Source organism: Carassius carassius, chromosome 34, assembly GCF_963082965.1.
Source record: "Carassius carassius chromosome 34, fCarCar2.1, whole genome shotgun sequence".
Lineage (NCBI taxonomy): Eukaryota > Metazoa > Chordata > Actinopteri > Cypriniformes > Cyprinidae > Carassius > Carassius carassius.
In genome coordinates, this window is record NC_081788.1 from 12677554 (window position 1) to 12705407 (window position 27854).

Here is a 27854-nt window from a genome sequence, read left to right on the forward strand (position 1 = left end):
TTCACGGGGTCCTGCCCCGAGCAGGCTCTGGTCTAGTCTTCCTAGCAGACGACGTGGGTCAGAGGCACGTCGTTTTTAGGAGACTTCAGCTATGAGAGTCCTGATGCTGCGGCTCAGGACCTCGAAGGGCAGGCCCCTCTGGGGAAGAGCGGTATACACCGCATTACACGGTGCCCGTCTCTCCTCAGTGCCCTCAGGAGATCTATCTGCCAACCCTGCCGGTGTTCCAGGGTGCAGCGGTTTCCAGCGAGCGCTTCTCTCAGTTACCGCCAGGAAACGTAGCGGTGCTAAGAGGCTCGTGACCTCCTGGGAGGTTTCCAGAGCAGCTAGTTTGGCTGTCTCAGTGGGTCCTGCACACTGTAGTGAGAGGCCACAGAATCCAGTTCTGGTGGGCCCCAAGCAGGCTCTGGTAATGGAACAGAAGTAGACTCTCTCTGAGGACGGAGACCATCGATGTGGTCCCTCCTTGGGTTGCAGAGTCCGGTCCTACAGCCGGTACTTCACTGTTCCAAGGAAGGATGAGGTGTTGTGCCCTTTTCTAGATCTGTGCTTTTTGAACCTCTCAGTCAGGGGACTGAAGTTTAGCACGCCTGCACAGGTCAAGTCCAAGGACTGGTGTGTCACGATCTATCAAAAGATGCACTTATCTCCATCCTTCTTCATCGGAAGTTCCTGAGGTTTGCTTTTGGGGGCAAAAGCCTACCAATACGGATCTTCCTCTGGCCTTGCACTCTCACCCCACACTTTCACGACTCAACCACATTGACGATTGGTTGATATCAGCTCAATCTGAGCAGATGACGGTTCTGCACCGAGATGTCGTTCTCGCTCACATGAAAGAGCTGGGGTTAAGGCTTAACGCCAAGAAAATTGTGCTTTCTCCAGTTCAGAGAACCACTTATCTGGGCATGGTGTGGGATTCGACCACGATGCAGGCACGTATGTCACCTGCTCGGATCGAGTCGATCCTCACTGCAGTCGCGAGAGTGAGAGAAGGCCCGTCACTCACTGTCAAGCAGTCACGGAGATTGCTGGGTCTGATGGCAGCTGCATCCAACGTGAATACTATTGGCCTGCTGTACATGAGACCCCTACAGTGGTGGCTCGAGACCAAGGGGTTCTCCCTGGAGGGAAACCCACTTCGCGTGCTAAAGGTCACGCAGCGCTACCTACGTGACTTGGATATGTGGAGGAAGCCTTGGTTCTTGTCTCAGGGCCCGGTGCTGGGAGCTCCTTGTCGCCGCGGGATGCTAGCAACAGACGCGCCCCTCACCGGCTGGGGTGCGGTCATGAGTGGCCACCCTGCCCACGGTCTGTGGAGTGGTCGCCATCTGACATGGCACATCAACTGCCTGGAGATGCTGGCCGTGCTTCGTGCACTTCGTTATTTTCTCCCAGACCTAAGAGGTCACCATGTGTCGGTGCACACCGACAACACAGCAGTGGTCTCTTACATCAACTACCAAGGAGGTCTGCACTCACGCCGTTTATACAACTAGTGTACCAGATCCTTGTGTTGGCCCAGGACGAATTCCTCTCGCTCAGAGCAGTTCACATTCCTGGGCATCTTAATATGGGAGCAGACATCCTGTTGAGGCAGGGGCCAAGGCCCGGGGAATGGCGGCTTTACACTGAGGTGATGAAGCAGAGTTAGAGATGTTGGCCAGACTCGGGTGGATCTGTTTGCGACTCGAGAGACATCGCACTGTCCCCTCTGGCTTCTTCTGACTCATCCAGCTCCACTGGGGCTGGACGCCATGGTACAGACATGGCCGAGGCTTCATCTGTACATTTTTTCCCCGATTGCTCTGCTCTCGGGAGTTCTGGAGATAGTGCCCCGGGACGGAGTCCGGCTGCTGTTAGTAGCCCCGTTCTGGACAGGCCGGGTATGGTTCCTGGGCCTGATTTCTCTTTTTGACGGCACTCCATGGGAGGTTCCTGTCAGGAGAGATCTCCTCTGGCAGGCGAAGGGTGCGCCCCCGCATGGAGCTTAGAGGCTGTAGGTGCTGTCTCTGAGGAGGCACAACTCTTAGCTTCCGGTCTCTCAACCAAGGTTGTAAGACCGTTCTCCAATCCAGAGCTCCCTCAATGAGGAAACTGTATGCCTTGAAGTGGAAGCTTTTCACTTCTTGGTGCGGAGACCGCCAGCTCGACCCAGTTAACTGCCCGTATGGTACAGTGCTGGAGTTCCTGCAGGCTCTCCGCAGGGTTGACCCACTCCACCATGAAGGTCTATGTGGCGGCCATGGTGGCCTACCGCGCCCCTCTCGGTGGCCAGTCAGTGGGCAGAAACCCTCTGGTTACATGTTTCCTCAATGGTGCGCTGAGGCTGAGGCCTCCGGCCAGAAGAAGCTTATGCTAAGCGGTGATCAGGATGTTATCCTAAGCCTCGAGTCCTCTGATCTCCCCTCTCCTGGGGGTCAAGACTCACTCCTTCTGAAGTTTGGCCATTGGACGGGTTGTCCCCGTATTCTGTCAGGCTCCTTCTCTTGCTTTAGCTGTGCTCTTCCACACTAGGCAGAGATTTGAAAGTCTGGCGGTGTGGGCATTCTCGGGCATGCTTTATGCTTCCTGGTCTCTGACGTCACCCGCCTATGAAGTCTCGCCCTTCCTTTGGACTGATTATACACATTATTCAGAGACGTCACGCTGGACGCGTTCCCCAAACGTTCTCGATGCAGCGTCTCGTTCCTTCGAGGAACCAGGGTTACATACGTAACCTTAGACATTTTTTTTTTTTTTTTAAGACAAGATAGACATGCACATTTGAGTTTGATTGCTTCATTTGCAGCACTTCTGACTACTTCAAATCATTATGAACATAAATCAACTTGTTCCAACTGTTTCTCATATATGTTCCAACATTTATCACGTCTTGGAATACATTTCAGTAAATTAACTTCTGAAAAAAAGAAAAAAAAAAAAATTATTTAATGAAAAAACTAAAAAATATATATGTATATATTTATAAAAGAGGCAAATGTAGCATTTCAACGCTCCTAAAAAATAAGAAAAAGTAACTACATATCTCAAAGTAAGGTAATTGTACACTGTGACACACTCATATTGCTGTATGCTGCATTCATGCATGTGTATTAGGTATGTGTCCCCCTTTGAGCATACTTGAACATACTACATACTTCAAGCCAGTCATGAATGTAGAGGAAGAAGAAGGAAGTGTGAATTTTTTAAGAACAGATATTCTGGAAATGAAAGTTTGAAGAAGTGTTTTGGACTGTGTACTGACCTGCTACAGAGCTCTTGCCCCCTATGGCCAAAGGAGCCTCTGCGTCTGGGCTGGACCGAAGCTTGGAGACCATATGCACCATCACTTTATCCACGGTCTCCACCAGCCCACTGACCACTGGACTCCACTGTTTACCACGATAAAAGACAAGTCCAAAGTATATTACAAACCTGATCATTCTTTCAGCTACCAATAAATGTGTAGTACCTTCAGCTCCATTTAACATATTCTTTCAGTTCTACATATATTCCCTCAAAGGAACCGCTGAAATGTGTAAAAAGTCTGCAGATTCATCTGGACCTACTTATGAATGAATGGACTTCATATCTTTCCGAAGATCAATCTATCCATTAAACTTACCTCGTCATTTTCTCTCCAGTCGCTGGCAGTTATGACCTCATCCACACTTTTCAGTAGAGACTAAAACACATAGAGCAGAATGATGCATAGTTAAAAACGTGTGTGTGTGTTGTGTCTAAAAGAAACAGTGAAGATGCTTCTATTTTTATTTTTCTTCCCCACTGTGATTTACAATTCTGTTCACTGTTTCTTTATGATTTCCAAAACCCTCAATTGTCCTTTCTTCACCTGTGTAAGATTGCTGGCTGTTTCCTGAGGTATAGTGTTGTTTGGAAAGTTAAATGATAGAGACTGAAGGAGGTCGAGCGTTTGTATCTGCATGGGGTCCTGAAGTCTCTGAACTGCCTTTGTCAGGTATGTGGAGGCAGGTTGGGGGATCTCTGTGGTTCTCTGTAACACATACAAAAATATCCACTATATATTTGTCAACAGCACTCCATAAAATGACCCACAATCACATGTAATGGCTCTGTGTGGCTTGGTAATGGCATATTCGTGTGGTTTCCCATAACTTAATACGATCATTACAACACGCATCAGAATCGCTGGCGCTTACAGTCCAGCTGAAATTATTGAGTTAAATCTCAATCTCACAGGATTTGTGAATGTCAATGTCAACAGCAAAGCTGAATGCCAGTCTTGAACTTTCCAAAGAAGTCTGAAGAACCTAATTGCTCTCTTTTTTTTTCATCCATACCCTACAAGAGGCCATTACGGAAAATCTTCTCTTCTACTTGACCTCCTTACTCAATAACAACCAGTGTTGTCATTTGTGTGGATGTTCAATCTCTGATTTCTTTCCATTTCCTCAGAGTCTGGGGGGAAACATTAGTTCCAAAAGAGCTGAATTTGTTTGTGTTTACAGCTCCGGCCTCCACCTCATTTGCTGCTGTGCTCTTGTACATCTGCCAAGGGTGTGTGTGTCTATACTCACATGGATGTTCCCAGAGCAACGTCTGCATCGGCTTCATAACACCTAATCATACAAGGGTGTGTGAAGTGTAGTCTGGGAAGCCCTGTTGTGTGTGTGTGTGTGTGTGTGTTTGTCTGTCTTTGTCCACTCCATTTAATTACTGCGCAGAGAAGAATCTGAGCAGACAGATTGAGAGCCTGTAAAAGGAGGTGTGTCAAACACCGCTGAGAGCCTTTAGAGGATATGTCAGTGTCTTGAATGGCCAACTTAATTTACTAGCATTCAAATGCTCTCTGTGACTGCTGCTCTCCATATGCTCACATTTACACTGCAGATCTTGATGAGCAATTATTTCAAGAAATGTCAGTAAGTTAAATAACTTCCTGTATCCCAGCTCAATATGCAGAAACAACTGTAAGGGGCTGTTCACATAGAACGTGGTTTTAAACTCCACTCCCCTGTTTTTACTTTGTTTTTCTATGTAAAAATGCACTAGATGGACATCTTTGGCATCTCACTCAATACATAATTCAACTTCAGGTTTAAGTTAAACTTTTAGAAAACATAGCCCAAGAATATTCACTGCCCTATGTTACAAGTTTTTAATGTAAAAACACATTCTAGATGAATAGCTTTTAAGAAAAGTAGGCGGATTGCCTTGAGAAGTGTTTGTTTGAGCAGCTCAGCTAACTAAATTGGGTCAACCAATGGCATAAGTTTGAGGTGGGTCTAACTCTGTTTGCCTGACCAATGGCAGACTGGGTGATGGTCTGGGACAGGTTTATAATCATAACTGAAATAAAATACAATATAAACAAATTAAACTTATTTTAGCTAGCTGCCAAGGCAACATTACTAATTGTTGTTTAGTTTAAATTAAAGTAAAACTAACTAAAGCTAAAAACTTAATACACACATAACTATACAGACATATATATATATATATAAATATATATATATATATATATATATACAAAAAAAACACAACAAAATTACCAAAAAAATTCAAATTCAAAAAAAAAAAAACAAAGATATATATAATCTAATTCAAAATACTAGCAAAAACTATTATCAGTAATACTAAAATAACATTTACTCTGGAATGATTTTTTTTTTTTTTTGCAATTAGCTGACAGTGGTGACATAAAAATAAATCCTTCGAGGTTTATGAAGTGTATTTCGGGGGATTTTTAGGGGGATTAGTTATTTCGCTTAAATAAACTCATGAATCTTAAATTCCAAAAAACAGACTTGACTGCAGTTAATCTAGCCAGGCTGGGATGGTTTTGATTAAGGCTGATGAGTGAGAAATCCTGCCTTGGTTGTTTCAGTAAACTTAATTAATCAAACTAACAGAAACCAAAGACAAATAGGTTTCGTAATTACATACTGGTGACTTCACCGCACGCACTTATTTCGTACTTTCGCTGAGAGGAAAGAGAGACAGGTTATTCCTTACCCTCATTACAGATGTGTTTGCATTTACATACATTAGTCAAAGTTTTTATTTGTTATTTTTTTATTATTCTAATGAGTAATATGCGATGAAATTGTATTTCTGCTGTTATACAGTCCTAACTCATGGAAGCAGATTCGGAAAGTGCAACAGGTGACCTCAGGTCAGAACAATTTACCTTTAACAGAGTATCTGTTGCAGCAGTGACACTGATGGATGCTTCGGTTGGGAAGGTGGACATCACATTCTCACCTGTGGTGACAAAAATAACTGAAATGCTGTGCAAAGAAAACAAACATGAATAATAAATCAAATTAAATATATGTATAAAAATTTGTAAAATGAAAAAAATATTTTATATTTCTAATATTTATTTGATTCCATTTCAAAGAAAATTGTAAATAAATAAGAAAATTGAAATAATAATCGAATGCTGTTATATGACATCAAGCCTATGCACAGAAGCTGTGAACTAAAGAGCTCTGAACAAGTTCTCTTCATCTCGTGGAACAAATGGTTCACACCTGCTGGAAAGGCACATGTGATACCTTTCCCTGAACGCACATGTGGGCTGCAGTGAGGTTGGTTTATAGGGCCCCTGGCAAAGCAGCTCTCTAATGACTCTGTAGTATGCCCCTCATTAGAGCCTATTAAGGCTGGACGTGAGCGAAACAACAGTAGATTTACTCTTCTTCAACAACTACATGTTTTTTTTTTTATCATTAACAAAAGGTCTTTATCCATAACAGTGGAATCAGTGCTGGGAGAGGATATATTTAACAGTTTCTAAAGTGGTGGCCAATGACCCCTGCAGAGTGCCAACATTGACCTACATAATCACTATCATCCCTCTTTAAAAGAGCCATGGAGCCATATTTGTTCAAATGCCAGAATGGATGTTTATGGAACTGAATTGTAAAGTTGCAGCATAAAAGTTTCAATAATTTACTTGAGAAACAACACTGGTGAGATATACATTTCTTTTTAAAATGAAGGTATCGGAGACAGGGTCCTGAATTTTAGCATGATTTTACATTTTACATATACACATTTGGTAGACGCTTTTATTCATTGTGACTTACACTGGATCCAGAGTGTTTATTTTTGGATATTACTGTTTTAGAAATACATGCTTAAAATAGGAAGAAATAAACTATTCACCAATTTGAATTCTCCAGTAAATGTATCTTGTTTTAAGTATGTTTAAATAAATATTTACTGGAAAACAGATACAAATACTGGCGATGCATCACTCCAGATTTGAACTTAGACGACCAGTTCAGTATTATACTTAATTTAATTTACTTTTATTTAATTTGGAAGACAATATAACGTTCGTATGGTAATGGAAAGGCATGACTTCAAGCTTTTTGTGTTGTCTGGTCTAAAAGGTCAAGGTTTGTCAAGGTTTGCCAACTGGCATTGAGATGAATAGGAATGTTAATGGACAGCTATCTCCTGGTGTTAAAGACCTCATTGGTTTGCTCTCTGATACTGATGAAGATGGAAACCATTAGTTAAATGTGTCTTTACCACACTGCAGACATCTTGCCCACAAGAAACTTCAACCAGCTGCCCAGACGAGGTTCCAAACACTTGCAGTTCAAAAGAAAACAAAACCCTGATTATAAAACTCGTCCTGCCGCCACATACATATAAGGTAGAGATATGCGCAGTTACAACGAAAGCCATCAAAACGGCCTTTGAGGACACATGCGCAAGAACAAACATATAATGGTATTTCAATAGTCTATTTCCATGTGGTTCGTTTTGAGGACTGGTGGAATGTGGACCAGTGTCTCTGAAGGAAATTGTCTTCAAATGCTTCTTCCTCTCTATAATAACCTGCACGCAGCGTAATAACTCCAATAATGGCAAAAAAAGCAAAGCGCCATCATCACAGATGTTTCTTATCTATACAGTCAAAAAGAACATTCTGGAATCCACTTTTTGGCCACAATCTCCATCAATGGCACTTCAAAGTACACTTTTTTTCTTTGTGTTTATCCAGATCACTGACCACCATTCAAGTTTGGGATTGGAAAGTATTTTTAAAAGTGTTATTGAATGTAGTCTCTTATGCTCACCAAGACTTTACTTGCATTTGCATTTATTTGATCAATAAATACAGTAAAACAGTAATATTGGGGACTATTATTAAAATGTAAAAAAAAAATTCTATTTTAATATATTTTAAAATATAATTTTATCCTATAATTCCAGTCTTCAGTGTCACATGGTCCTTCAGAAATTCTTCTAATATGCTGAATGCTGAGCTTAAGAATGTCTTATTTTTATCTGTATTGAAAACAGTAATATATATGTATATATAACAAGATGTGAACAGGCTTTTTAAAGATTTTTTTAATGAATGGTAAGAACACATCTTACATTATAAGTAACTTTGTAAGTACTGTAGTATGTCACTTTTGATTAATTTATTGTATCCTTTATGAATAAAAAAATGTAACTGACTGTCATGCTGTCTAGTCTCTGTTTCCCTGGGTGTCCACTAGTGGGCTCACTTCCCCTTAGGCACTTCACCATAGGCAATAGTATTCCACTAGTCTTGTCCTGTCATCACAGTAATTGCACTCCTGCTAATTGCACCAGGTGCATTAACTTAATTGTCATTAGCCTCCCTATAAATACCTGTCTTTCCATGTTGTCTGTATGGAGTCCTTACCTTTCGTGTTTCTAGTCTTCTCGTCCTCCGAGATTCCTCATTGTCTTCTTGCCCTCCGAGACCCCTCGTTTTCCGAGTTCCCTTTCCTGTCCCTTTCCTTTGTTTATTTGTTTTGGACTGCCTTTTTGGTTTTGACCTTGGCTGTGTTTGACGACGATTTGGATTACCCTCTATAAATAAATACCTGCGATTGGATCTCTCTCTCCCTGTGTTTCACTGGTCGCAATCGTCACAGAAGGACTCCATCATTAAGATCCAGCAGTATGCTTTTTGATACTTCCTCCCCAGCCACTGAGCGGGATAGAGGAAATGGTTTTGAGGGTACCCGCCTGGTCGTGTTTCGTGGGACCAGAGGAGGTCGCTCAGGAGCGAGTGGTCGAGGGGAGGTCACTCTCCACTCTCCACTATGGCCCCCCATCGACCCTAGGTTCGGATGGGAGCCGCCGTCTCACCATTGTGGACGGAGAGGGGAGAGGAGGCGCAAGTAAGCCAGTGCCGCTGCACAAGATGGCCGCCAGCCCAGTGCCGCTGCGCAGAATGGCCGCCAACCCAGCGCCATTGCACAGGATGGCCGCCAACCCAGCACCACGAGGCAAGATGGAAGCCAGCCCAGCATCACAGCACAAGATGGCCGCCAGCCCAGCACCACGAGGCAAGATGGACGCCAGCCCAGCGCAACAGCACAAGATGGCCGCCAGCCCAGAGCCCCTGCGCAGAATGGCCGCCGTCCCAGCACCACTGCCCATGATGGCTGCAGGTCCAGCGACACTGCACAAGATGGCCGTCAACCCAGCGCCGCGAGGCAAGATGGACGCCAGCACAGCGCCACAGCACAAAGTGGTCACCAGCCCAGCGCCACGATGCAAGATGGCCGCCAGCCCAGCGCCAATGCCCAAGATGGCCGCTGAAACATTTTTGGATTATTTTTCCATGCTATCCAAAATCCTAGAGATTCCCAGGAGTGTTCACTTCACGTCAGTCGATCCAGAGACTGTTCACGTCACGTCTGCTGAGCCAGCGCCACTGCACAAGGTGGCCGCCAGCCCGGAGCCACAGCAGAGGATGGCAGCTACAGTGGGCTTTCCTGAGTTGAGTCAGGTTCCCGTTGACCCTCCAGAGTTGAGTCAGGTTTCGGATGACCTTCCAGAGTCGAGTCATGTTCCCGTTGACCCTCCAGAGTTGAGTCAGGTTTCCGTTGACCCTCCAGAGTTAAGTCAGATTCTCGTTGACCCTCCAGAGAGGAGTCAGGTTCCGGTTGACCTTCCAGAGTCGAGTCATGTTCCCATTGACCCTCCACAGTTGAGTCAGGTTTCCGTTGACCCTCCAGAGTTAAGTCAGATTCCGGTTGACCCTCCAGATTCGAGTCATATTCTCGTTGAACCTCCAGAGTCGAGTCAGGTGCTCGTGGACCCTCCAGAGTCGAGTCAGGTGCTCATAGACCCTCCAGAGTCAGGGTTAGTCACCGTTGACCTTCCAGAGTCAGGGTTAGTCACCGTCGACCTTCCAGAGTCAGGGTCAGTCATCGCTGACTTTCCTGAGTCAGGGCTAGTTCCTGTTGACCTTCCAGAGTCGAGTCAGGTGCCAGTTGACTTTCCAGAGTTGAGTCAGGTTCCGGTTGACCCTCCAGAGTTGAGTCAGGTTCCGGTTGACCCTCCAGAGTCGAGTCAGGTGCTCGTGGACCCTCCAGAGTCGAGTCAGGTGCTCGTGGACCCTCCAGAGTCGAGTCAGGTGCTCGTGGACCGTCCAGAGTCAGGGTTAGTCACCATCGACCTTCCAGAGTCAGGGTTAGTCACCTTTGACCTTCCAGAGTCAGGGTTAGTCACCGTCGACCTTCCAGAGTCAGGGCTAGTCACCGTCGACCTTCCAGAATCAGGGCTAGTCACCGTCGACCTTCCTGAGTAAGGACTAGTTACCATTGACCCTCCAGAGTCAGGGTTAGTCACCGTTGACCTTCCAGAGTCAGAACTAGTCACCATTGACCTTCCAGAGTCAGAGCTAGTCACCGTTGACCCTCCAGAGTCTGGACTAGTTACCGTTGACCTTCCAGAGTCAAGTCAGGTCACTGGTGATCTTCATGGACAGAGTCAAGTCACCGGGGTTCTTCATGGGAGAATTCAAGTCACCAGTGATCTTCATGAACTAAGGCAAGTCACCAGTGATCTTCATGAACTAAGGCAAGTCACCTTTGATCTTCATGAACAAATACAAGTCACCAATGATCTTCATGAACAAATGCAAGTCACCAATAATCTTCATGAGCAGAGTCAAGTCAGCACCGATCTTCTGGAATCCAGTATAAACACCATGGGATTACCAGAGTCTCGTCACTTCTCTGTGGAACTACCAGAGCCTCTCCACGTCTCTGATGAACTACCAGAGCCTCTCCATGTCTCTGATGAACTACCAGAGCCTCTCCACGTCTCTGATAAACTACCAGAACCGTTCCACGTCTCTGATGAACTACCAGAACCGTTCCACGTCTCTGCTGAACTACCAGAGTCTCTCCTCGCCTCTGCGGAACTTCCAGAGGCTCGTCACGTCTCAATCGAACTCTCTGAGCACCCGAATGTTCCTGTTGTGGACACGGAGGCTACCCTTAACATGTTCATGTTCTTTGTTTCAGACATGTCCTACCCAACTTGCTCTTCTTCCAGTCCGATCCACTGTGGTGGTCTTCGGCACCGCCCTGGTGGGCTTCGGTTTTGACCACACGGACGTGGTGGTCTTCTGCTCCGCCCTGGGGGGCTTCCGTCCCGACCACACGGTTGTGGTGGTCTTCTGCTCCGCCCTGGGGGGCTTCCGTCCTGACCGCACGGTTGTGGTGGTCTTCTGCTCCGCCCTGGAGGGCTCCGGCCTCGACCACACGGACATGGTGGTCTTCTGCTCCGCCCTGGTGGTTCCCGTCCCGACCACACGGTTGTGGTGGTCTTCTGCTCTGCCCTGGGGGGCTCCGGCCTGGACCACATGGACATGGTGGTCTTCTGCTCCGCCCTGGGGGGTTCCCGTCCCGACCACACAGTTGTGGTGGTCTTCTGCTCCGCCCTGGGGAGCTGCTGTTCTGACCGCACGGATGTGGTGTTCTTCTGCTCCGCCCTGGTGGACGTCACGCTATGTCCTTCCTTGACTTGTGTTTTTGTGTTTGTTTTTTTTTTCTCGTTCTTCTGCCTGTTTTCTACCTTTGGACCTGGCCCTCCGTTCCTTCCCCTGATCCTCCGTCGGTCATCCTCCCTCCTGGGTTTCTTGTCTGTGTCTTTTTTTTCTGTTTCCCTTTTGGACCTGGCCCTCCGTCCCTCCCCCTGATCCTCCGCCGGTCCAACTCCCTCCTGGACTCCTTGTTTTGTGTTGTACTTCTCTTGTCTCTGTTTTCCCATTTTACCTGGTCGTCTTGTCTTTGTTTCCCCATTTTACCTGGTAGTCTTGTCTCTGTTTCCCCATTTTTACCTGGTCCTCTTGTCTCTGTTTCCCTGGGTTTTTACCTGGTCGTCTTGTCTCTGTTTCCCCATTTTTACCTGGTAGTCTTGTCTTTGTTTTCCCCATTTTACCTGGCCCTCCGTCCCTCCCCCTGGTCCTCCGCCGCTCCATCTCCCTCCTGGTCTCTTTGTGTTTTTGGTCTTCCCTTGGGTTCGGGTGGAGCATCTGGCAGCTGCTCCGTGGAGGAGGGGGTAATGTCACGCTGTCTAGTCTCTGTTTCCCTGGGTGTCCACTAGTGGGCTCACTTCCCCTTAGGCACTTCACCATAGGCAATAGTATTCCACTAGTCTTGTCCTGTCATCACAGTAATGCACTCCTGCTAATTGCACCAGGTACATTCACTTAATTGTCATTAGCCTCCCTATAAATACCTGTCTTTCCATGTTGTCTCTATAGAGTCCTTACCTTTCGTGTTTCCAGTCTTCTCGTCCTCCGAGATTCCTCATTGTCTTCTCGCCCTCCGAGACCCCTCGTTTTCCAAGTTCCCTTTCCTGTCCCTTTCCTTTGTTTATTTGTTTTGGACTGCCTTTTTGGTTTTGACCTAGGCTGTGTTTGACGACGATTTGGATTACCCTATATTAAATAAATACCTGCGATTGGATCTCTCTCTCCCCCTGTGTTTCACTGGTCGCGATCGTCACACTGACCCCAAACTTCTGAACAGTAATTTACATTACAAATATTAAAAATTATTTGTGCCCTCCTCCAAAAATATTAGCAGACCTGTGCCACACTTAATCTCTGATCACAAAACATCAACTCAAGTGGGATTTATTTTATTTTATCTTTAAGGTTTTTATTTTAAAGAATAGTTTTGTGTGCAGATACTACTTTAATAAAGTGCAATGTTTTTTATGTTCAATGCAATAACAGAAAATCATACACTCAAGCATTGCTTAATTGTTAAATTGTTCAGTGGCTTAATTGCTATTGTACTTTAAATGAATAATGAACAAAAACAGACAGAATTAACCAGGAATATTCAACATATTAAAAAACATGGGGTGCTGCCATCTGCTAAAAGGCAAGTTGGGACAAGCCAGAGACACCAAAGATCAAGTGTAGCTAATTTGGGAAGCCCTGACAACAACGGCAATGGCTGGCAACTGCAGAGAAGCACATGGTTGGGACAAGTGAAGGCTGCCACAGAGAAAATAGACTAAAAGATAAATTAAATTAGATAATGACAGCAGATTTGAGTCAAAATGAGCTCCATAATAACTTACCGATGGCTGCTTTGTAGTACTTCCAAATATCCTGAGGGGACAAGGCCCTCTCCCAAATCACAAACTCATCGAAGGCCCCTGTGGCATAGTGGTTGTAATTCCCAGTGTTTCCTGTGCCAATGACCAGGTCGGCATAGGGATCGCCATAATTATAAGAAATATTTCCTGTGGGGTCTCCGACGCTGAATGTCCCATTAATGTAGACTTTTAACCCCTCCGTTGGGGTCCATGTGAAGAGCACGTGTGTCCAGTAGGGCCCTTGATAAAAAAAGAGATGACAGGAGAGAGAAAGCGAGCACATTAAATACAAGCATACACAGATTTCATGTTTTGACTGTTTGGAAATAAAGATAATGGTAATATAATTTCCAGATCTACTCATAGTGTCTGGGTCCATTAAACACAAGTTTAGATTGAACAGAAACTAAGAGCTGGAGACAGCATGTGAATGGATTTCATCAGTTTATAATGAAGCCAATAAGACATGGTATACAGAAACTCTGAGCTGAACTGTCAATGGCTCATTTCATCAGTCCAGGGATCAAATAGCACATGGAGAATGTCTCATCACATCATCCCACTCAGTACATAATGTTTTAATGTCTCTCTTTTGGAGGAATTGGTTTATGCTTTGGTAAATACACGTTTTAGCCTTTTAGCCTTTCAGCCTTCCCAAATGACTGAAAGATTTTAATGATTATTTTCTCAGGCAGCTAAATGATTTTTTTTGAGCTACTTATTCTCTCAAACTTCCATATCCTTTCACAGTGTGATACAAATTTAAATCACTCTGTCAAGTCCAAAAGAGAACGTTTATTCTGAAGCCTATCGACTCAAGTACCGTTGGACATCTGGATGTAATCAATATAATTATGCATAAAACTACAAATTCAAAATATTTACGGTTAGACTGCACATGTAATTCCAAACCATTGAATGTATTTCAGAATGAGTCCATGTGTGCAAATTTTCAAGATCATGGGAAATATGTTTTTGGCTTTAAAGATAAGGCAAAATGCAATGGTTCCCCAAACCATTTAAGCTCTTTCCACATCCTGAACTAAAATACACACACACTCAAATAATAACTACCTGGAAGTTTAATATGAGCTTTCCATGTCTTGGAGTTTCCTCTCGTGTAGAACTCCACGTATCCACCATGAGGGTTAGAGTAGACAGAGAAACCGCTTGAGATGACTTTACCTCCAGATGCAATCGCAAAACGAGAATCTACCTCATTATTTTTCCAAAAGAAGGAGAAAGTGATCCCTGTCCAGGAGTACGAGTGACACAATTAAACAAAAACACTTTAACTACTAATAATACAGCATACAGTACTTTAAAGTATTTAAATGCTCAAATAATTGCATTTATTTATTTAAAATAATTATATTTTATTATAATAATGTTTTAAGATACTATAATATATTACTAATATATTATAATTTGATGTAAATCAAATCATTTTACTTTAAAATAATAATAATAAATGAGTAAATAACAAAGAGTGATGCATTAATAAATATAAGTCTGATTTTCATAACCATCTGGCAACAACCAAAAACCAAGCTCTTTTTCCAATACGCATTGATATCTCACTTAAAAAAAAGCTTCTTTATTAGATCCAGGCTGGTTCATCACAACCAATATTGCAAGTCTTAGTTTGGTCAAGCCCCGAAAAATAAATATGAATACAACATATTCTCTGTATTTTGAGAGCAAAGGAATGTGCGCTGATGTGAGCAGATGAATAACAGATGATATCAGCTTTCATGCACAAAACGCTTGATGTAAGCTGATATATTTGCTCTTGAGAAATATAAACTTAATTTTGAACTATTAGCCTTTATTACATCATCTATAACCTGAGCAACACATTACTCAACTGTCTTACATCTATGACCATATAAAGATGTTCATGCACTTCTATAACCACAGAGCGCAGGAAGACAATAAAAACTCACCGGCAGGTCCACACAAAGTAGGATCACTTATGCACGAGTCTTTATAGTTGCCAAAGTGAAGGAAAGTGGCCCCATTATCACCGTTCAGATAGATGCCCTTATTCACCATTCCTTCTACAATGTCTACATGATATGAGAACAACAAACAAGATTATAACACTCTTGTTACAGTTCATAATCCTCTCACGCAAAAACCCAATTCATCATTCTTTACTTTTTTATCTAACACAAATGGAAACCTTAATATTTTATGTGAATATTAACTTATAGTCTAATAAGAAAGACAGCTGTTTTATGCTCAACGAAGTCATTTGTTCACGTGGTGTTCTGTCTAGAGACTTTATGAGGAAATCCTAACCTTTCACAGTATGAGTATTTTACACCACTCTCTAAAACGTGCAGATCTCCTGAATTATGAGGATCTGGGGAATGAAAAGGCCAATCTGAACAACTGAACTGCAGATGAATCAATTTTTTTTTTTTTTTTTGGTCAATGGTAAGTTGTTCTCCTTTGAATGCAGTGACTTTGTTCAATAAATCCTCCTTTATTAGACCAAAAAAAAAACAGGATCTGTTGACACATTGGGAGCTGTAGCACCATCACACCTCATGAATGGATGAGTTAAGAGAAGAGATGATCACGGAAAAGAGTGCTCAGTGAAGACACAGTGGATGGCAGAAGACAGAGAGGAGACAGACTGAAGTATGGAGTGAGTGAACAACAGTTGTAACTGGGGTAGAGAGATAAAGAGGTACAGAGGACTGAACATCCATCTATGCAGTGAGATCCAGGGTATCGGCATGCTTTTGTGAAGCATTGTGCAGAAGTTCCTTAAATGTGGCTTTTAGAGTGAGATTTTGATAAACGCAAATTAAAATTCCTACATTAAAAGACATAATATATAATCTGTCAGTTTGGATTTATTTGGAATTTGCTTCGCTAATGAAATTAGAATTAATTTAGCAAACAAAGACAAGCGGAAGAATTCAAACAGTGGAACACTGCAGGACTGTTATACTAAATATCAGCACTCTTGCAATGCTGCTCGATCAGTTTGATTCAAACCGTTGGCCGGGACATTTGTTTTAAATGAACCGACATAACAAATCACACCACATCCAACAGATTTCCGAAAGGTTCTCAAATGCAGTTTCACAAACATACTGGATCCAATAAAATCAGTTGTGAAGCTTACGAAACGTTTGATTTCAGTAGAGAATGCCAGATTAAACAGCACTATACAATGCATGCTTCAATGATCCTAATGTAAATGGACATGCAGTTTTTCTTTAGTTTACTTTCTCCTAATGATGCCCTGCTGATATAAAAGGTTGTAAAGGCCCTAACACTATTCCCCAAGACCCACAACTGTTTACTAGGTAGTATGTGAACATGTGTAAGAGCCTCACCTACAGTGGCGGAAATGTTAGTGTAGGCAGAGTCATTGGTATACACAGAGGAAGAATTATGTGTAGTCAGGACAGTGTGGTTGTGGATTCTGACAGCTGTGATGGAGAGAACATAGAAACAACAAAGAAAGTGAGACAGAAAAAAAAACAGGTGATTCAGCAAACAGACACATGTACAAATGAGCACAGAGACATGAAACAGAAAAAAGAGACATTGTGAGACACTCAGAAAGACACGGTGGACAAGATGTCTAGAGTCCCAGGGTAACATTTAAAGCAGCATTCAGATTTTAAGATATCTTTTAGATCTGCACATGGGACACATTATGTCGACACAAGTCTGAGGCGCCCAGAGAATTCCTCTCAGCCCTCCATTTGTTCTGAATTAGCCGCCACAGAACAACTGCCATACTGTACTTATACTGGGAATATACTCCAGCTATGGAATGACTTATGGGTGTTTGTCTCTCTCTCACACACACACACACACACACACACACATTTTCAATTTTTTAGCAGATCTGTGGAGGGCATTTCAGAGTTATCAGTCTAGTGATATATACTAGTGAGTTTGGACAGCTAAAAATCCAAGTGGACTAGTAAATCACTGAGAGAAACTGTGTGTACTTTTGACACCCTTAAATGCCATAGTCGTTTGTCTTCATCGCAACTGAGGTTATCATGTAAGTTTTGAATCAAATGAGAAAGTCATTTCATTTTAAGAACTGAAGACAGCTGCAAAGCCACGGAGATTTCTACAACTAAGACGTGACCGTAGAAGAATGTTAAACAGCTGTGGAGAAAGAAAGAAAGAAAGAAAGAAAGAAAGAAAGAAAGAAAGAAAGAAAGAAAGAAAGAAAGACAAAGCAGGTGTAACATACTTATATTAGTCCCATTAACATGACCTGTTCTGTTCCCAATCTGGTCTGAGAGGCCGTGGATCCCTTCCACTGAATCCAGAGGCCAGTAGTGTGAAGCTGTGGCCAGCACCTGCAGGCCTGAGCACAACACACACAGCCATATGCACACAAATGCAAAAACATTACAGTCAGTCCTGCATCATTATCTGAACATGTTTATTCTTAATAAGTTTGACAGAGGGGTTCACAGAAATGATCTTGAGACAGTTTGCCCGCGTATCGTTTGTCATTGGTTCAGTCCAATTTAGACTTGTCACTGCTGGTCGATTTGGATTAAATGTTCAATTTTGGCTGTAATATTCTGTGAGCAGAGTACTAAACATCCATAAGAGGCTATTAATAGGTGGTGTTGGCGCAATGGATAAGACACATGCCTTTGGTGTGAGAGACCCGGGTTCGAATCCACTGTGTGACACCAATGTGTCCCTGAGCAAGACACTTAACCCCTAGTTGCTCCAGAGGCGTGCGACCTCTGACATATATATAGCAATTGTAAGTCGCTTTGGATAAAAGCGTCAGCTAAATGAATAAATGTAAATGTAATAGTGCGACTGTAATGAAAAGACTAATCGCTACACCTGCCTTTAGAGAATTAAACAAATCTGGAATTTTCTATCCATATCCAAAGACAGCTAGTAACATATTCCTGAACTAAAATTCTAAATTCCATTAACTTCCAAAGAGACAAACTTCTAAGTTTATCTTCCTGTTCTGCAACTTAATTGTTAAGAAAATCTTTATTTGAGTGTATATAAACTCTCTCTCTCTCTCTCTCTCTCTCTCTCTCTCTCTAAGTATGTTTATTTGTTTTCTATTATGTATTACCTGCATGTCCTAACTTTCTGAGTTCAATGTCATAACATTTCACAACAGCCAAAAGATGATCTCAGTGCTGAATCAATTTCCCTTGGCAAACGTGTCATGTTATGAAACTTGATAAGATTTGAAGCAAATTTGGAGCAGAAAGTGTTTTTGTTGAGGATGTTGTTCTCTGTTTTAGTGTTAAATTTCGATCCGTCGTCAATATAACTGCGATTACAGTGACGTATTTAAAGTTTCGTGACACATAAGAAAACATTGAATTTTCATTTAAATTCTGTTTCAATCATAAAAACCGTAGGCTACAAACTATCATTAATGTCTATTATACTAAGTACATAATGAAAAGGTTGGGATGAATAAATTAACTTTTTAAATTCAACATAACTGAGAAAGAAAGCCATCCTCAGTTTAATTTAATATAAATTTGTGCATAGCCTCTTATTGTATAAACAAAACAACAAATTTATTCGAGATGATTTACGTTTTTAACACATTTGTTTCTTTTGAACAATAAATAAATAGCCTAAATAAATAAATAAAATACATTTGTGAATTTTAACTGATCTTTTACCTGGATGTTTTGACGGTGATACTATGTCACTACGAACCTGAAAGAAATAAAACATTTAATTTATTAAGCGACTTAAAAACAAACGCTTCTTCTGTTCATAAAAACAATAATCTTACCTGAACGGTCAGGAGAGTCACAAGCAGAACTTTACAGAATATTAAGTCCATTGTTTTCAAATCCGTTTTTATAAAAAAAAAAAAAAAAAGTTAAGAACTTGAAATAGCCTATATATTCCGCCGTTAACGATAAACGATCAAAATCATTGCGCTTATAGCAATGTAAAGATACTGTTAGAATGTTTAAGAAGAAGAAAAAATCAGTGCGTCAGAATATGACGTACAAAATGACCAGCAGGTATTAATAACACTAATAACTAGCAACTTTATTCAGAGTTTGTAAAATCCATCGTCTCAGAATCCGTGTGCGATCGCTGATGAAGAAGCAGCGCCGCGCTCGCGCTCTCATCCGTGAGTCGAGCCCTTTGGGCGGTCGATGTTACTACACTGTTTCTTATGGGGCACCAAGTTGTTTTCGTGCGGGGGGTTCGGGGGATGGGTGTTATATGGAGACTCAAGAAAGCCGAGCCCCCTATGACTTAGCATAGATATTATTACACTAGAGTTATGGGTTAAATGTATTCATTACAAATAATGCTACCTGCCATCTGAAAGGAATCCCGTTCTGTCAGTCATCTCAAGCAAGAGTGATTGGCTTATCTAGAGCACCGTTGAGAATAGTAACAGGTTCCTCTTGACAGCGTCGCTTTTATGGTGCTTCTGCAACCATCTGAATTTACACAAATTTTTTACATGATTAATGACTACGTGAATCTCTACAATGTATTGAAATTCATGCTGCGTTCCAGGCAGGTTTTTGAGCCCGTAAGTCACAATTTCAAACCACGACTCACGACTTTATAGCGTTCCAGGCAAGTCACGCCAAACTTCCTGAGCGCAAGCAATTGTAGCTAGATTATTAATTTTATTGCAATGTTATATTGTCCTAAAATCGTTTTTTTTAACGTGCACCACTTGCGTAAACACTGCATCCATAGGCAATATTATCCGTAGAGGCTGCCATTGTTGTTTCGCAGGCTATGTGACGTCAGAGTTCGTAACTCGGAGTACATCTATCTAGTACGAGTTCACGGGTGGGAAGTCACGGGTTTGACTGCTGTTCCAGTGCAGTTTCACGGGTAGAAGGTTGGAAAAACACGGGTTACGGGTTGCCTGGAAAGCGGCATCAAATACATAGAAAAATAAATAAATAAATGCTTAAACTAAGCCCATTTCGAAACCCAAGTAATCCCTAGCTATCCCACCCACTTTTCTGCTCCAGTACTTGAGCATCTGGACTTGGGAATTCTGTCATTTTATCCGTAATTATGTAATTTTTTAAGATTAAAAAAAGCTGCAGAGCTAAAAACAAGTGCATGAATATGTGGTAATTATTCTGCCACAAAGTTTGTGCAGAAAAGAGCAGGTAAGAATAATTTATTATACTGTTTTTGAGTGTGTTTAAGAGAGAGACCGTTGATTTTATAACGTAAATAGGTGATATTAAAGATCAAGGAGGACAAAAAAAAAATTCTAGTCACTTTTTTGTTTTAAATCACTATATCGGCGGGCAATTATGGACTTTTGGCGCCATCTTTTGGACGTTTATGATTATATTTTATCTACCCTCACTCAAAAAATAAATATAAAAATCACTAACATGTAAAACAGCAGAAACTTGACTTAAGTTAATAAAATAAACACATACAATAGTGTGTATAAAATATCAAATTTATTCTGATATAAAACTGCACATGCACACACACAATATTTGATAATCATCAATATAGGCTTATAATTCTTTTTCATAAAGCTAGCACACAATTGCAGACTTTAAAACATTACGGTTTGAAGACACCATGAGGAAAAGCTTGCACTGTCAGATTATAAAGTTTAATGTAGAAAAAAGGCAGTCTGAAAAGCAAGTATAAACATTTAAAAAGAATGTACAAATGGACCAAAAAGTACAAAAAGAGCAGCAGTCACTCAAACATGTAGAAGCAATGCTCTGTAACAGATCTTATGATTAAATGATTCCGGGGAGAAAAACAAAACAGTTATTCTGATCAATTCACATGCCTGGAATTTTGGCTGAAAATTGTGGAAGATATATAGAATGTTTCCCATACATTCCTGTTTTTTGGCAGTCTCGGTCCATCCTTGCAAACCTACTTTTATTATGTTTCGTTCAGGACAGAATGAAGGGGTGAAGTGACAAACAAAACATGATGAACAATGTATGGAGAAGAAATACAGTACAGACTGAATGAAATGGATCACATATTTGAGACGGAATAACTGTTAGAAATGTTTCTGCAAAGGTTTTCCTTGGCCATACATTCGCAACTGCCTATTTCCTTCATCCTTATCAAGTACAGAATATGTGCATCATGTTATTCGAATGATTTGAATGCTGGGAGAGGCATCAGTGAGTCAACAACAAAAACTGATTTATGCAAAACTATGAATAAGTTGTGCTAAAAGTGGAAATTAAGGGCCTGCTTCTGTGTAAATCATAAATAAAAACATTCTTATGCAAATTGTTGCATTCAGCTGCACAATTTACACGTGAATGGATTTCTGAAGCATTTAAACAGACATGTGCTCTTTTCAAAGTGTTTAAACAAAGTTAGAATCCCTCGTCTAATTTTGACACCCATTAAAAAATAAATAAATAAATAAAATAAAAAACACTTGGTCAGACAGATTTGAAATACACTTTTTCTATTAGAAGGAAAGCATCGACATGACTGCATACGACACAGACAAATCTCACCCAACTGACTGGACACAACACAAACCATTGTGCACTGAATAAGGCAAATATGAGGAGGCGCACTTTCACTAGGTGTTTCATTACCTGTCAGTGCTTTCAAAAAAACAAAAATACTCCTGTCAAAAGTGGCAGAACACACTGTTTTCCCTCAAGGTATTTGTAGAAATATAGGCCATGTCTAGTCACTGCAAAACCTAAATTTCATCACATTTCAACTCCTAAAACTTTGTGCTACATTATTAGGTTATTCTCTAAGAACAACAGGTCTAGATGAAAAATGTGCCAAAAATATAGTCTAATAATAATAATTATTATTATTACTGAATATTTGTTAAATTGCAATATGACATTTTAATAAATTTAAGAGATATTCAATTATTATAATGAAAATTATTATTATTATTATTATTATTATTAAATATTTAACAGATTTATTAAACAACAATAAATTGAGTATCCATTCAAATGAATACAATTCAATATTCTTCTAATTAAATAAATATAGATTTTATTTCATTATCTGGGAACATCCCTTGTATTGTACATCTATAACACAATATTTTAGTAAGTCACATTTAGTGAGCGTTTCTGTGCTTTTAAGAATCAAACATGGGCAGACAGAACTTGCAGAAGAGTTTCATTGGCATAAAGCTGAAGTTGTGGTCATGAAAGCCCTAGTTTCCTCCATTTCCTTTTCTCTTTTCCGTGGCCAATCCATGTGATTACAGAAACAGAAGATGGGAGAAATGTTCTTTTTCCCACCTTCTAAGGTCATTTCTCCGCAATTCCAATCTCCTTATCCCAGCTGCTGTGAAAAGAGTAATGTGAAACTACTTGACAGCACCAAGCCTTTTTAACAGATTCTTTCCTTTGGAGAGCAGTCCTGTTTTCTTAGAGTCAGCTCGGGGGCGCCGGGTGGGTTTGCCGGACCCCGGGATGTGTAGGCGTACTGTGGGGGGGGCACTTCTTCTGGGAGGACCCGCTTTTTCCACGGGAACCTAACGGAAGACCCGCAAGGGACAGTTCAGGGCTGAATGTTTAAAAAGAAAAGAAGGTGTTTCTTTTGCTTTTTAAAGCATCTCAATGTCATTACTGTACAACAGACACTCCATCTCCTCTCACAGTCCTTTCTGTCCCAGCAGGGCCACCTTACACTCAATTAGCAATCAATAGTACATTTTACATCATGAATAATACACCCCGACAGTAGGGGGCGGCACTCTAAACAGTAATCTGTGAATGATATGTGGTGAAACCCAAAAGATTTCTGAAATTGACTGTTTATAGAAAGTTTCATGACAGTAATCTCAACTACTCAGGAACTCCTTAAAGGAATAGTTCAGCCAGAGATTTTGCTGAAAATGTACTAACCCTCAGGCCATCCAAGATGTAGATGAGTATGTTTCTTCATCAAAAGATATTTGGAGAAATTTAGCACTACATCACTTGCTCACCAGTGGATCATATGCAGAGAATGGGTGCCGTCAGAAAAACATCACAATCAGACTAGACAACTTTTTATTTTTTATTTATTTTTTTACTGGAGAACACAATATTAATAGTCAGAAGCAGAACGGTTTAAAATGAAAAACATCTTAATGACACACAAGACGCTAACAGACGTGTCGGTTATTGTGTTGTTGTTTTTTTTATCAGATTTTTGGACTCCTATCTGACGGCACCCATTCACTGCAGGGGAAATCCATTGGTAAGCAAGTCATGTAATGCTAAACTGATCCAGATTTGTTCTGATGAAAAAACAAACCCATCTACTTCTTGGATGGCCTGGGGATGAGTACATTTTCAGCAAATTTCCAAGAACACATATTTTACATGCCATACGTGCCCTTAATATCAGTGGCATAGTTGCATAACACAAAATTTAATTTATTATTTATGCTAACAGCAACATAATCTATAATGGTAATGAAAAGAGAAGATAAGTATTTAATTTACCCGTCTTTTGAAGTAATCTATCACCTTTCAGCATGGTAACTTCACCAAGGGTGTTGGAGCCAAATCAAACCTGCTTTAAAAAAGCTTCATTTACAAAAGTGGCTGTTAGAATGCACAAACTTAATCAAGTTCAGGAAACAGTATACAACTAAAATCTACTCTTTAGATAGATAAGGGTAATGATACGTATGCTTGCTGGACATTTTTGATCATTCCAAGAGTTAATGGAAATAGTGCACCCCAATCACACACACCTTTATGATCTGGCGGACCTTGCCAATGTTTCGGTATTCATTTCAAAAGCGTTTATTGTGAATTTGTGCTCAGAGTGGTATGATAGTGTGCACAGCTACAGGAGAGGAGAGGGTATGTCCCAGGGCTTACACTAGGAAGCTACTAAACTGCACACATTAGAGAAGATAAGGGGTGGGGGTAAGGGGTCAGGGGTCCAAATCTGACCGTGCAACAATGGCCTTACAGCTTCTTATAACTTACAGTAGGAGTCAATGAAAGACGAACATTATAATGGACAACAACACCCAGAGAAACAACTGAAGATACCAGCTGTGCCTGTCTAATGCACTGACAGCAGTGGACCAATCACAGCTCTCGGAGCAGCCGCACTTCTGGTACTGTGAACTGATGCACAAAAATATGACATGGTAATTCCAGGCCATGACAATGATAAGTAACTCGGTCAGTGCATGTTTCTGCAGGGAATTTATGTGCATACTAAGACTGTCAGTTTAACACTATTTAACCGCTATTAATTAAATAGTAATTTTAATGAATATATATATTTTTTTTGAATAATAATAAAAATATTTTAATCAATTTAGATCTTTACAAATATTTTAAATAAAATTGTAATATTGAAATTGCAAACATAAAAAAGACATATATTATTATTATTACATAATAATATATTAATGCATTCTAAATATAAAATATTTGTAAATAATAACATAATAATCAATACATATTAATGAAACATTTAAATATTAAGAAAATGTTTATTAAATTAAAAATGCAATTAATTATGATCCTTTTAGTTCATATGTAAATTCTGAAATGATGATTTAAGCAATTCAAACTTTAAACATCAACTTCATGATTTTGTGAGTCTATGGCCAATTTTTCTGAATCTTTTGTGTAAATGGTTGTTGTGAATGTGTTATATGAGTGTGTTTTGTGCATACCGTGTACAACAGTAATAAGGACCCGCGTCGTGTGCATTAGACGAGGACAGCGTTATTTTTGGTATCCTCTGTTGCTCACTTACGTGACAGATACTGAGCCGTTACGGAGTGAAATGAACACTCTTCTTCTGTTTTGCCAAGCAAGTGAGGAAAAAAAACAATGCCATGATGCAATGCATTTCAATTGTCTGCACAATGAATATGAGAAAAGAATCACAAAACTTTCAGTACAGAAAAACCTTGATGGGTTCTGATGATTCAGCAGAACATCCATCAGCAATTATATTTTCTTTTTTCTCTTTTCTTCTTTTTTTTTTATACAGACAATTGTACAATATCTACATCTACAGATAAAATCATTCTTGAACTCTCTCTACTTGCAACATTTGTTTTGTGTCTCTCTTTAAGTTGATAGTCTTAAATATCAGCAATATACAATAAAAAACAATTCTTTCGGAAACATATACAAAAGGGCGTGTACGTTTTTTTTTTTTTTTTTTCTTAACTGGTCTCAATCCGTTAAAGCACCTTAAAAAAAAATCACAATGGAGTTGAAGCATCCTGAAAGAAAAAGCATGCTGTTCTACAGTTCTACATGGTTTCAGTTCTCTGTACACCAAACTATCTCCTCTATTATAAACTGATTTCACTTTTAAACACAGTTACTGTACATTCATAAAGCATCTATTACAATGCCTCACTTGTGAATGAGGTAAAAAATAATAGTCTTTTAGTGCTTCTTTTTCCATTAATAATAACAATAAACAACAAGTAATCTGGCAACGTCTCTGTGTCAATACTTCTTTTCCAAACAATGCTTTATGAATATGCAATTTCATTAACAGTTCACATTTCTCCTCCACAGAACATCTGACATAAAAATAAAGGTTCCTCAGTCTTGTATATTACAGTATGTCTCTATGTCTCTTTTTTTGTTTTCTGTTTTCCTTCAACGATCCATCAAAAAAGCAACCGGCTGTCACACAACACAACACACAGACGGAGAAGAGGAAAACAGCGGAGCAGGAAGGAGATTTAAAAAAGAGCGAATGGATGACAGAGGGCTAGTGTGAAACAGGATGTACCCTTTTGTTCTTTGTCCGGGACGGGTGGTCCTGGGGGTGACGGCTCGGGGTGTTGGTGAGGTAAACCTCCACGTCATCAGGCACTTCTTCGAGAAAGTTGGAGGGGACCAGACCCTTGTGTCCATTGAGCTCCCCCTGGATAGAAAACAGAGGACATCATGCATCTAAGGCTAAATCCCAGTGTGGCGGCTCTCTTCTGTTCAGGGCTAAAAGCAGGAGTAACCGTAACATGAAGAGCATTAGGTGTTCTGCAATACAGATTCGCAGAATACAGCGTCTGCACCAAGAACAGAGACGGTGTGAATCATTTACTCACATAATAAAAGCCATCCTCGTCGATCTCTCCAAAAACTGTGATCACATCACCTGCACAAAACGTCAGCTCAGCCTGAAGGGCAGACAAAGTAAAACGTGTTCGATTTCAGTCATCGTTCATAACTGTCACAGAGCTGATTTAATATTCAACAGTTACAATCACAATGCAGATTTATTAATCACTTTAAAGAATCAATCAATCATAAATCAGCCTCTCTCTCTATCAATCTATCTTCTGGACACTTACACGCTATTTAGATACTGAAGGCAACATTACCTTGACAGAATTAAAACCTACTAATCTAAACATTGAACCTATATGAGGTTTAGGCCTAAATATATACTCCTAAAAACAAACCTTAGTAACATCAGATGTCTAAAAGAATCTCTACGTACTCTATTCGGATGAAAATGAAATAGCAATAATTTACTGTATAGCAACATTCACTGATTTAGGTCTAAAACGACATCCACAAAACTTGTGAAATACACACACAGATCAACCAACACTGGGCAAGGCAGGTCTTCTCTGTCAGACTGGGAGCTGTTCTCACAAACCACAGTGATTGTGTGACCCTTTACCTCCAGTCCAACAGCAGCAGCAAAAACCACACACAGAGATCTCAGTGTCACAAATAACCATTCCCTATTCCTTTCATAGGAACTCACTCACTTACAGCAGAGCAGATTTCACAAAGCCTTTATAAATGCATTATGATGATTCATGATATCCAATAATGCATGCACACACATTGGAATTCATTTAAATGTTTACTAAAGCATGAATATAAAGCGTCTCATTGTGCTTATTTCCTTAGAGAATCATTCATAAAGCAAATTATGAAGGCTTTAAAACACATTCAGTATGAAATGCAAATGTATTGCACATGCACTATGATCTTTGGGTCCTGTAAGTGAGATGTCCACACTCCACAGACAGTACAGGTGCTGATGCAGTGCAGTGAGCTCCTTCAGCAGGAAATAGAGTGTCATTTGGCACAAGCCCGGTGAGTGTAAACTCACTACTTCCTTTCACACTCACCTCCTCACTCTGCAAGCTGCCCCCATAGTGGGCCTGTGTGCCAGCGGCAATGCAAAGGTGACAATAAGTGACAGTGGGGTGTAAAAACTTTAATTATAATTATTAATAATTATTAGCTGATGTAACTTTGTTTGTTCTGTGAGGTTTATTATTATTATTTTTTATAGAATTGGAATTGAACTGGACAAATTTGATGGACGGTACTACTAAGGACACATTTCAACCAGTTATGTGCTTTTAAATGAACAGTTTTTATGTAGATGTTTTTATGATTAGAATCTTACATGAAGTACAATTACACTAATACCAAGTACAAATGTTGAAAGCAGGCCTGGTTGTCGGGATGGCAACATGAATCTTTCAATTTGATGTTATTCTA

The 27854-nt window shown here is 40.7% G+C and overlaps 2 protein-coding genes across 22 annotated transcripts in view; both read right to left on the minus strand.

The window, feature by feature from the left end:
- LOC132114419 (adhesion G-protein coupled receptor D1-like) overlaps window positions 1–19520 on the minus strand; it is a 59403-nt gene extending 39883 nt beyond the window's left edge. The window contains exons 1-11 of one of the 2 annotated variants that reach the window (XM_059522505.1): window positions 19163–19520; window positions 19047–19083; window positions 17615–17731; window positions 16734–16829; window positions 15324–15446; window positions 14452–14628; window positions 13360–13617; window positions 6155–6228; window positions 3836–3997; window positions 3608–3667; window positions 3248–3374 (exon numbers count right to left, since the gene is read on the minus strand). In XM_059522505.1, coding sequence (XP_059378488.1) covers window positions 3248–3374; window positions 3608–3667; window positions 3836–3997; window positions 6155–6228; window positions 13360–13617; window positions 14452–14628; window positions 15324–15446; window positions 16734–16829; window positions 17615–17731; window positions 19047–19083; window positions 19163–19213 — 1282 coding nt within the window. In that variant the 5' untranslated portion in view covers window positions 19214–19520. The remainder of the gene's footprint in view (window positions 1–3247; window positions 3375–3607; window positions 3668–3835; window positions 3998–6154; window positions 6229–13359; window positions 13618–14451; window positions 14629–15323; window positions 15447–16733; window positions 16830–17614; window positions 17732–19046; window positions 19084–19162) is intronic. The other variant, XM_059522506.1, reaches the window with a different exon arrangement.
- A 1297-nt stretch (window positions 19521–20817) lies between these two features.
- The window catches only part of LOC132114422 (RIMS-binding protein 2-like), a 166217-nt gene continuing 159180 nt past the window's right edge, over window positions 20818–27854 (minus strand). For 9 of the 20 annotated variants that reach the window (XM_059522525.1, XM_059522524.1, XM_059522526.1 and 6 more), the window contains 4 exons: window positions 26435–26506; window positions 26119–26253; window positions 25117–25161; window positions 23279–23904 (listed from right to left, as the gene is read on the minus strand). In XM_059522525.1, coding sequence (XP_059378508.1) covers window positions 25135–25161; window positions 26119–26253; window positions 26435–26506 — 234 coding nt within the window. In that variant the 3' untranslated portion in view covers window positions 23279–23904; window positions 25117–25134. Of the gene's footprint in view, window positions 22909–23278; window positions 23905–25116; window positions 25162–25570; window positions 26010–26118; window positions 26254–26434; window positions 26507–27475; window positions 27509–27854 lie in introns of those variants that run through there. The other 11 variants (XM_059522514.1, XM_059522519.1, XM_059522516.1 and 8 more) reach the window with 6 other exon arrangements.